General features: G+C 32.1%; 1 protein-coding gene across 1 annotated transcript; it reads left to right on the forward strand.

The window, feature by feature from the left end:
- The first annotated feature begins 1,045 nt into the window (after positions 1 to 1,045).
- LOC145326189 (troponin T-like) lies at positions 1,046 to 8,975 on the forward strand. The gene is made up of 7 exons (XM_080169344.1): positions 1,046 to 1,163; positions 4,341 to 4,425; positions 5,540 to 5,696; positions 6,460 to 6,536; positions 7,224 to 7,321; positions 7,668 to 8,352; positions 8,489 to 8,975. The coding sequence occupies exons 2-6, from the start codon at positions 4,391 to 4,393 to the stop codon at positions 8,345 to 8,347; spliced, it is 1,047 nt and encodes a 348-aa protein (XP_080025470.1). The 5' UTR covers positions 1,046 to 1,163; positions 4,341 to 4,390; the 3' UTR covers positions 8,348 to 8,352; positions 8,489 to 8,975.
- Positions 8,976 to 11,405: the final 2,430 nt, after the last annotated feature.

Raw genomic sequence — 11,405 nt, forward strand, 5'->3', positions numbered from 1 at the left:
GATATTTTTTTAGTTAGTTAGATGAACAGATATCCAGAAAGCAAGAAGGATAGCAAGATAAATATGTAGATAGTCAAATAGGTAGATAGATAAATAGCCAGAAATCTTTATGATGATAGATAGATACATTATTGTATCCTTGAAATAAAATTTCTACATATTCTAAATTGTCCTTCCTGAGTATTCACTTGAACAAATTCTTTAGTTTGCCCTCGTGTTCATGCAAAACTGATATTCATACCATTCTAAAGTAGTAGGATGTATGTGTGTTTGTTTGGTTGGGAATTGTATAAGATACTAAAAAATTTTTTGATAAACTTCTAATTTTGTTGAAAGTTTTACAAATAATTCTAAGGATTTTATCAAACTCTAATTGTGAGAAATGCCCTAAAGGCCTTTTTTTCGTGGTATTCTTCAAAACTTAAAACGATTTTTAATGCTAATTTTAGGTAAAGAAAGAATTATAAGAGCCCCTCTGGAATATTACCCTTTGAGACACGGACCCTGCAAGGATTGAAAATGAGGGGATGAAAGCACCCTTTTCTCTTAAAAATTAACATTCAGAATTGTCTAGTTCTAAAAAAAATTTTACTTCTAACTTTTTATATCTATACTATTATTTCAATGAATATTATATGTATAATTTTATCATTTTCCTTAAATATGATTATTTAGTTCAAATGATTAAACACTGTTCGTCCTCCTTACTTCTTTTTTCCATCAGATCACAATCCCTGCCTCCCACATTTCTTATCTTACCATTCCCTCGCATTATTGTAATATATAACAATACCCCTAACCCCCTACTCCCTCACTTTTACCTACCCCCAGTAAAAAATCTCTACAATTTTGACTTTCCTTTGTAAAAATTCAGGGTAGATATTGTTCAAATAATTTCATAAATTTAGAATTAAAATAAACATTCTTTTTTATGTTTATAAAATTAATTATAAAAAAAACTTTTCTAATCTAAATCTCAAAAATATAAATCCGCGAAAATAAAGCTGCAATATTTACCCCTGTCGCATTGTTGACCTGTGGGTGTACGTGCCTGTTGACCGGCCTGGCTGGCTCACTGGCTGTCCTGGCTGCCAGGGCTGGCTATTGTCCTCTTGTCCTGGCCTATAACAAATCAGTAGTTCCTCGGATAGGAGTCTGCTCAGGTCCAACAGCTTTTAACACTTTTAAAAAACATAAAACACATGCAATATTAAAGTATAATTACACAAACATACATAATAATAATACATTTAGGTGTTACTATACAATAGTTTTATAACTTATAGTTATAACAAAAACTTAACTGTGATACTAAATAACAATTATAGGTAGTATCTATATAACCATTAGGGATATGCCAGTAAAATCTAACTTGCTCTTATTAAAACAAAATTAAATAAGTTTTCTTGTCTACTTTACCATTAAAAAATTTGGTGAAGTACTCCAACTTGAAATATATTTAAATTTAAAAACTTTAAAGAATACAAAATTATTTTTAGATTTAAACTTTTCCAAAATATGCTTTTATTTATACGTTATAACAATAATCTGTTTTTTTTTTTAATTTTTAAATGACAACTAATTTTCGTGAATTTCTTGTAAAGGACTGTTAATGCTTCTAAATATTAAACCTTTCCTTCTTAAGAACATTGTTATTCTTGTTAAAATTCAAGTATTATGACTAGTGAATCTTAGTGAATTTAGAAAACGATTAGTACTTATTTAAAAACTTCTTAAAATGGCCATTAAGTTCATTTGAAATTTATATTTTTTGTTAAATGTGTTGGTATAGTCTAAAATACAAAAATAACTTCAAATCATATTGATTCTTAGGTTTTGTGTTGATCACAATTTTTATTTAAAAATAAAAATATAGAAAAATGTCTTCGACTGATACTTAAAATTTAAAGTTTTAGGATAAAATATTTTGTTATTTCATTTATTAGTCTCAAAAATAAGTCCATGATTTGTGCACAATTACTATGATAACTAAAATAGATTTGTTAACACTTTTGAGAACCCTAGGAAGGTCAAACGTGTTAATTTTTAGACAATGAATGAAAATTATCTCATTGTCTCATTGCACTAAAGTATCATGTACACATGTACTAATGTATATAAATAGATATTTGGCTAAATTTAAGAATTTTTGCAATTTAGGACCATTATTTTAAATAATTTACTTCTTTGGCAACACATCTAATGATTTATGGAAAATATTTCTTACTGTTGCTTTGTTAGATAAATATTATTTTTCAAAACATGTTTCAACTTAATATAGTACACAGTTAGGACGTCATGCACTGGTCGTTTGTCTCTTATGTTGTTCGATTAACATATTTATTACTTGTGGCTTCGCTTTAGATTCCATGGACTCTGAATTCCAAGTTGGAGGAACAGCCTAAAACCATCTGAAGGATTTTCGTGCTCTAGATAGGTGTAGAGGGCGGGGAGGGGAGGTAGCTGTCAACACCCACCTTCAGTTAAAATTAGGAATGCCTACCTTTTCCCTTTTTTCACCCCCTAATTGCTTCAAGCCGTCCTGGCCAATCGCTGTTCAGGCTACTGGATTATAAAATGGCCAAAAACCTGCCAAGTCACTTGACTAAAAATATTTAGTGGTTGGTGGGATCTTAAAGTTCAATTAAAAATCGTACAATTTATAAAACAGAACCTAAAAAAGATATAAATAAGAGATATATCTTTATTAACAATCTTAGGTTTTTGTGCTCTGCTATTTTAGGATTTTTGAAAATGCTTTTTTTGAACATTCCTAAAAATATTTTTAAAAATCATCAATCTTTTAGCGCAAATCAATATTGCAGCTAAAAGATGAACTACCTGCCATATTAAAGGACAAGTAAATTAAATAAATAATTTGCCTTTTAAACTTTGTAAATAATTTATCTGCTCGTTTTTCCATATACATCTCCTATCTTTTAAAAAGCCTTACTTTACCTAACTTAATTAACCTATACCGGTCAATTAGAGGATTTTAAAGAACAGTTATTCAATATATATTACCAATGATTGCGCCCTAGTAGCTATCATCTCCATATTGGAAAGGTGTAAAAAGGGTACAGATAAAAAACCTAAAACCATTTCTTAGCTTAAAGCTAAAAGGAAACAGCCTAAAACCATCCCTAAAAAGGGAGAACTCAGTTATTTTAGTAGTTATTGGAATCTTAATCTTCAGACAAAAAATCTACTACTTTTTTTTAAAAAAAGGGATTGTTTATATATATTTGCGTATTCATTAGGAAGTAAAACCTATATTATTATGTAACCGAACATTGATCTGTCATTAGGAAAAGCTTAATATTTTATGATTCAATAAATTTAGGTTTTTCGTTAAACTATCTTTCTATAAATTAATCTACTGTAAGAATGCAAACTTCTCTATCTATCAATCTATCTATGTGTATGCTAATGTGATGAACAATAAATAAAACATTTGGCCTTAGATTTGACAAATTGACCGCCAGGAAGCACCAGCTGCTTCCAGCAAACTTGGATCAGGGCCAACACACACACACACATTCCCATACTAGTACAAACAAACACACATACAAAGCATTTAAAGACCGAAGTTACGGTTGACCTTACATTGTCCTTACCTCCCCCTTTCTCTCACCTATCTTCTCTCTTTACCACCTCCTTTCTCTGTCTCTCTTTCTTTCATTCTCTATATATCACTGTTCAAAATAACTGGACTTGCTTTGCTTTGTAAAAAAATGTTAAGAATTCAAAGAAAGCTTTTATTCTGAACAAGAAAATATTTTAGAAAGAACAATAAGATAGATAGATAAATAGATAGGTAGATAGATAGATGGAATGACTTTGACTGAAGTAAAATAAAAGAAAGGGGGAATATTTTTACGCAGGACAATTGAAGCTTCACTTAACCCAATTAACTCCATTTATTGACACTTTTAAACTTTTGTAAATCTTTGCTATTTAGAAATTCAAAGTTTTCATATATCAATGTTTGATAAAAAGCAGCATTAACAAATGTAGCAATTAGCTTTAAAATATTATCCATTTGATTAAATAAATTATTTGTTGTTTACCTCAAAGTGCCTACTCGATCACAGAACCACCAGCCAACTTCTTATTTTTAATAAATTAAAAGTTTTTTGTTTTTTTTTTACTTTAAAGTTAAAATAGGTTACATTGTGCAGGTTTTGAACCCTCAAGGTTAGGGCACTCCTTAGCATAGTAGAAAAATACACAACTCTTGTTTTCAATATTATTGGAGGGAGTTTCAGTGCTCGACAGGTACTTAAGGGAAAACAAATTTATTTTTCACAAAAAAAGTAATAAGATTTTATTTGTTGCAGAGAGAGACTAGTTGGGAAAGTACCTGTAAGATCCGCACACACACACAACCATGTCTGACGACGAGTATTATGAGGAGGAGACCAAGTAAGTTCTAATTTTTACCACTAGATGGTGTTATTTAAATTTATATTTGGGAAACAGCGTAGAGTGTCCAAAAAATGACGTCATACAAATCAAATGACCAATGATAAGCAAGTATACAACTTACCAGTGGTCAATTACAATGTATACTGGCCTTTTGTATTTGTATAGAATGACGTCATTTTTTTTGACACTCTACGCTGTTTCGTTAATTGGCTCTTAAGATTTTGATATTGTACAATTTTTTATCATATTTCTACAGTTAGGGAGTTGAATCCATTTTTATAGAAGCAGAAATATAATCTATGATTATGGTTTGGACCCTCTAAAACTGTAATCTACCCTTCCACTTTCCCCTCTCTTGGTGAAGATATCTTCAACGCCGATACGATTTTTGAAATATAAGATTCCACTTTTGTCTCTCTTGTTAAAGATATCTTCACCAAGAGAGGCAAAAGTGGAATCTTAAATTTCAAAAATCGTATCGGCGTTGAAGATATCTTCACCAAGAGAGGGGAAAATGGAATCTTACATTTCAAAAATCGTATCGGCGTTGAAGATATCTTCACCAAGAGAGGGGAAAGTAGAATCTTACATTTCAAAAATCGTATCGGCGTTGAAGATATCTTCACCAAGAGAGGGGAAAGTGGAAGGGTAGATTACAGTTTTAGAGGGTCCAAACCATAATCATAGATTATATTTCTGCTTCTACAAAAATGGATTCAACTCCCTAACTGTTCTACAGAGGTCAATTAGATTAGGGACGGCAAAAATTTATGACAGACATTTTTTAGAATGTGACTAAATAACTTTGTTTATTGTATTGCTAGAAAATGTTCATCATTTTTTATAACTTTATACAACGATGGTCATATGTATGATTAGTTAACATGATTCAGATTAAATAGTAATTATAGATACAGTTTTAAACTCACTTTAATTAAGAATATTTAATATTTAAAAACATTTATTCATAACAAAAGCTTCTTTCTCTGGGAGCATCTTATATTTTAGAGGAAAAATAGCTTAAAACCTACCCAGTAAAAAAAAAACTTTCCTGACTTCAAAAAATCAAACGAATCAGTCATAAAAATGTATACAAAATTATCATTTTAAGGTCTAACACCTCAAAGAAGGGAGATGAGGCCTTCGCCAAGGCCAAGGCTGGCATCAAGAAGTCTGAACTGGACGAGCAGCTGAGAGAATACATCAACGAATGGCGCAAGCAGAGAGTCAAGGAGGAGGAGGAGCTCAAGAGATTGAAGGAGAAGCAGGTAAAATATTTAGCGGTCAACCTATCCACTCCTGTCATAAAAGATTGGTAGTGTCAAACCTAATAACATTCTTACACAGGATAACATTTTTTAAAGAGAATCTGGTTCTTCTATAAAAATTAAAAATTTTTCAGATAATTTTTTTTAATTTTCTTGAAAAATCTTCAAATTATAAAAATCTTCGAAAAATCTTAAATTATATAGGGAAGACATTTTTTTGACTTAGAATTTAATTTTTGTACTGGTGTTATTTTTCCCTTTGATATTCCTCTATCAGGATCTCTGTCTGTGTTTCTGTGTGTCAATCTGTCTGTGTATGTATAAGAATCTCGCTAACAGCTAAACTCATATGGTTCTATTTTACAGGATAGCTTTTTATAGGTCCTGGTAAGGTTTCGAGTTAGTTTAGTTATTTTGGGGGAGGGTACCACTATCCTCCCAAGAGAAAGAAATCACCCTTGAAAAAATTACCTCCCAACCCCTCCAAAAAATATGTATACATTTCATAAGACTTTAGGAGTTGTCATATTTAATTATTAGCCCCTTGACATTACATTTTCGCAAACCAGAGCAGGAGCTTTAAATCATTTCAATGGTGCGCCAAATCGAGGTGAGCCAACTTGCCACCAATGAGAGCACAGCATTTTACGAAATGCCGCGCTGTGATTGGCTGAAATTCGGCGCGGCCTGATTTGGCGCACCATTGAAATGATTTAAAGATCCAGCTCAGGAATATAATAATATTGTTTGTCCTGTATTGTAGGCCAAGAGGAAGGAGATCAGAGCCGAGCAGGAGAAGAAGCTTGCCCAGCAGAAGAAGGAAGAGGAGGAGAAGATCAGGTATATCAACATTTTGCGCATTTTTTATCGGTTCTTTGAATCTAAATTAAATTTGAAGTTTGTCAACTTATTTTCAGTGAATAGTAAAGTAACTTTCATCTTCCCTGTAATCATTGGAATAAATAATTAATAATAAATTGATCTTCTCTCCACTCATTATAGTGAAAATTATGCCTTTGGTAGAAAATCATTGAATGGAATAATGTAACTTTGCAAAGTGTCTAAAAAATCAGCCATGTGACGTCATAAAAATGAGGGTTTATCCAGCTCTTTTGGGGCGGTTTTCTTTCCCACTTCTCCTCTTATCTCCCTCATTTTTATGACGTCACAAGGCTGATTTGAGACACTAAGTTACAGGAATAATATTTGTTTTCTTCATTTAATTTCTTTAAAACAAGATTATAATAATATCGCCCAATGTAACTACTAAGCTAAATAAGTCCCCCTCACCTAGAACTTTTGAATAAGACATGCAAATCATAGGCAAGGACGTCCATGCTCTTTTTGAGTAAAATGAGGGGTTTCAAAATTTTGAGGAAGTAATCTATTGTGTTTATTTAAATTTTAAGAAGGGTAAAATCAGGTGTTGTAACGTTTGAGTTGGCTAAAGATCACTTAACCCCCCCCCCCCTTGTAAGTCTTTTTATTGAATATACAAATGAAAACTAATTTGTATTTGTATTATAGAAAGGAGGAGGCTGAGAAGAAGGCCAAGGAGGCTGAGGAGAAGAAGAAGCGCATGGAGGAGGCTGAGAGCAAGCGTCAGGCTATGCTCGAAGCCCAAAAGGGATGCAATATTTCATTCATTATTCACGCAACCTTGCTATTTAAAACTAAAGTTTTTAGATTTGTATCACTAATTTTTTAACTGTTTGGAAAAGGAAAAGAAATAGTAAAATACTATCCCCTGCGATCCTAGCATCTTAGCGCAATGTATTAATTTGAAGGGAGATTAAAAAATAAAACTGCCTAAAACCATACTCTGACCTATGTTAACCCTCCCTCAAATGGGGAAAATTTTTTGTTTAGTGGATAGCGAAAGCCTTTCACTTTTATATATTAGGATTGCTTTTTTCTGGTTCTTTATTTCATAGCCTTGCTTAACAATGATATTGCAAACGGCGCCCTCCTAGAAGGAAGCTGGAGGCAAGAAGCAGTCCACTGCTGGCGGCTCCGGTGGCGTAACTGATGCCCGCAAGGAGATGTCCAAGACCAAGGAGCAGCTGAACGAGGAGATGAAGATGGCCCTGTCCATTAAGATCAAGCCCCTGGAGCTCGAGGGTCTTGACTCTGACGAGCTGAAGAAGAAGGCCGAGGAGCTGTTCCACATCATTGTCCAGCTCGAGACAGACAAATACGACTACGAGCAGAGAAAGGTTACCCAGGACTACGAACTCAAGGAGCTGAAGGAGAGACAGAAGGTCCAACTCAGACAGAAGGCCCTGAAGAAGGGTCTCGACCCCGAGGCTCTGACCGGCAAGCACCCACCCAAGATCCGCATGTACTCCAAGTACGAGAGACGTACCGACACACGTACCTACGAGGACAGGAAGAAGCTGTACGAGGGCGGTTGGGAGGTCATCAGGGCTGAGGCTCTTGAGGCCATGTGGAAGGAGAAGTACGAAGAATGGACCAAGAGACCCAAGGCCCGCCTGCCCAAGTGGTTCGGCGAGAGGCCAGGCAAGAAGTCTGGTGACCCCGAGACTCCTGAGGATGAGGAGGGAGGAGAGGCACCTCCACCAATGGAAGAGGAGGAAGAAGAAGAGGAGGAAGAAGAGGAGGAGGAGGAGGAAGAGGAGGAGGAAGAGTAAATTAGGTAATGGAGGATTTCTTTTACGAATTTTTAGAAGATTTTTGAATTTTGCTAATTTTTTCACCTTAGAAAAGAATAGTGTGCTTGAATATGCTATAAAACTATTTTATTTTAAAATTTACTTTTTATCTTATTTCAGGTCCCATATTATACTAGATACCTCTGATCTGCTCGACATTCCTGACTGGTCTCTCAAGTCTCCCCCTACATACACACACAACTAGCCAAACCAAACCATCGTCACCCAACCTGCCCAAATCTTCCCGCCATTTGTCCAAATCTGGCTGTGCATTTTTCTAAACTTAATTTAATTACAAATTAAATTTTGCTCCCTGGGGTTCTTGCAACTTTTTAAAAACTGCTCTCTCAAAATTTTATTTCTGTTCTTTTTAGTTTCTTTTTAAACAATACTGCAAAATTAATGTTTATATGCTGTAACAATTTTAATTTTCTTTGATTTCTCTCTTTAAAAAATTTACATCAACATGTGTGTTTAAAGTTTGATTGATTGAATATATAAGCTAATAATGATAATTAATTAATGATATGTAAACCGTGGAAGCAACAATCTGTCAAATTATTGGACCTTATGTTCCATCTCTGCAATAATAAAATTAAATTTGTTACATCCATTTACTGCATATGGCTTAAGAATCTTTCAAAACAGATTTTTTTGTCATTTTTTTTATTCAAACAATTGTTCATCGTCGTTTTAAACAATCAAAATTTGTTTCACTAAATAAATAAAAAAGTGAAGAAAAGTATTTTCTAAACAAAAAAACAAGATCACAGAATATGAAGAATAGTTAACTTTTTCATGTTGGCTTTATCTGCCAGCCCAAAGAAGGTGTATCAACTATTTTTTTTATAGCTAGCCGGTTCTTTTAGTAAGTAGTAGATGTAAAATTTTTCATAGAATTCAGATATGCAATCGGTTTTTTTGTAGACCTCTTATTTTTTAAGTAATTTAAGTTTTAAAAAAAAAAATTAAGTCGATTTTAAGGTACTAAAATGCAACAAAAAAAAGAAAGAAAATGGTCATTATGAACAAAAATAGTAAGATCTTTAATTTGACACCTTACTTTTTCAATTCTGTCAGGTAATTATTGAAAAAATCGATTTTTTTAAACCCACGAGAATAAAAACTTTGAACTTAATTTTATTATTTCACAAATAAAAAATATGGGTTCATATATACCATTAGAATCAGAAAAATATTACGAATCCATTGTAAGCAAAATTGAAAAAAAAAGTTTACAATATAGTATATAAACTACAATAAAAGGAATTATATGAAAATATCATATTATGTTGTACAGGCAACGTCTTAATTCTTCAATTGAGTATAAAAATGGGAAGGGGGTAAAGAGGGGGTAAAGAGGGGGTAAAAAAGGGAAAACAATAGTGTTGTCTGAACAAAAAAAATAATTGGCCATTTCTGTAATTTTTTAATTTTTTATTTTTTTTCAATTTTGCTTACAATGGATTCGTAATATTTTTCTGATTCTAATGGTATATATGAACCCATGTTTTTTATGTCTGTTTGAGAAAATATTTAGGTCTAAAGTTTTTATTATACCGAGGTTAAAAAAATAGATTTTTTCAATAATTACTCAACAGAATTTTAAAAGTAAGGTGTCAAATTAAAGATCTTACTATTTTTGTTCTTACTGACCATTTTCTTCTTTTATTTTGTTGCGTTTTAGTACCTTAAAACCGACTTAATTATTTTTTTAAAAAACTTAAATTACTTAAAAAATAAGAGGTCTACAAAAAAACCGATTGCATATTTGAATTCTATGAAAAATTTTACATCTACTACTTACTAAAAGAACCGGCTAGCTATAAAAAAAAAAGTTGATACAACTTCTTTTAAGATGAGGTCAACGTCGAAAAGTTGCTTACATCCATATGACAAACAGTTGGAAACAAATATGTGCCTAATTCTTGCCTATTCTTTTGATAATAAAATTCAGTAGTTTTTTGTACAATTACAATTTATTCTTAGATTTCTTTAACAAAAAAATTGCACTAAAAAGCATTAAGAATCACATAAAACAGACCATTTAAAAAAAGAACAATGCAAGTAGTTTTCTTAAAAATTAGATAATGTTATTTTAGTTAAAATTAGAAATAAAAAGATAAAAATATAAACTTAAAATTAAAATTAATGGCATGAATAAGGTGAAGTGAAATTTTTAGAAAAATATTTAAAGGTCTTTCTTTAAAAAAAACAAGAACTTTGTAAAAAAAAAATTGGGTTAAGTGTCTGAACAATTATTCTTATTGCTAAAATTTCCCCTTGCATCTGACTCATATTGTCCCAAAAATGATAGAAACAAAGGCAAACAAAAATGTTGAAACATTACTAAAATAATACATTTTACAGACAGCCCTAATAAACAAGGTATAATAGAAAGTATTTTTAGCACATTAATGCTTAGTGGCAAAAATGACCGGCTTTATTCCTGAAGTGTTACTAACTTTAAGAAGTCTTGGTAAAAGTAGCGTGCTTATCAGAGATAGAGGGGAAAATGCGACATTAATTATTACACTAGTCCTCAAAGTTTCTATAATAATGTTTTCTTTTTGGTTGGCTTAACATTTTAGGGACTTTAGTAAATTGTGATTGGTTGATTCATGAAGTTAAGTGTTCAACCGTTTCAGTCACTAATTTTAATCTACAGAAGGGGTAATTTTGTGTATCGTCATTCATTGGGGATGTACATCAATTTATCGGCCATTGTCTTATCCCTTTAGATCCCTGCGTACTCATACATATATACTTGGTTGGTAAATCTGTATAAATTGTGTTTAAAAGTAAAGCAGCAATAACAAGCTAAATTGTTTATAGAGTAGATATACCAGTTATCTTAAGATTTGAGAAAATGGCAATAAATTAATGTAATATCCCTTCTGTGGCTTAAGGTTACTGGTGGAAAAATTTGGACAATGCTAGTTCGTATAACTAAATCAAGATTAAAGCAAAAGTCCCTAGATTTTAAAGCCAACAAATGAGAAAATGCGTTTTGTATTGTATGGGTCTAAGAGCTATA

The sequence above is a fragment of the Acartia tonsa genome, chromosome 8 (assembly GCF_053477335.1).
Source record: "Acartia tonsa isolate MP-2025a chromosome 8, ASM5347733v1, whole genome shotgun sequence".
Lineage (NCBI taxonomy): Eukaryota > Metazoa > Arthropoda > Copepoda > Calanoida > Acartiidae > Acartia > Acartia tonsa.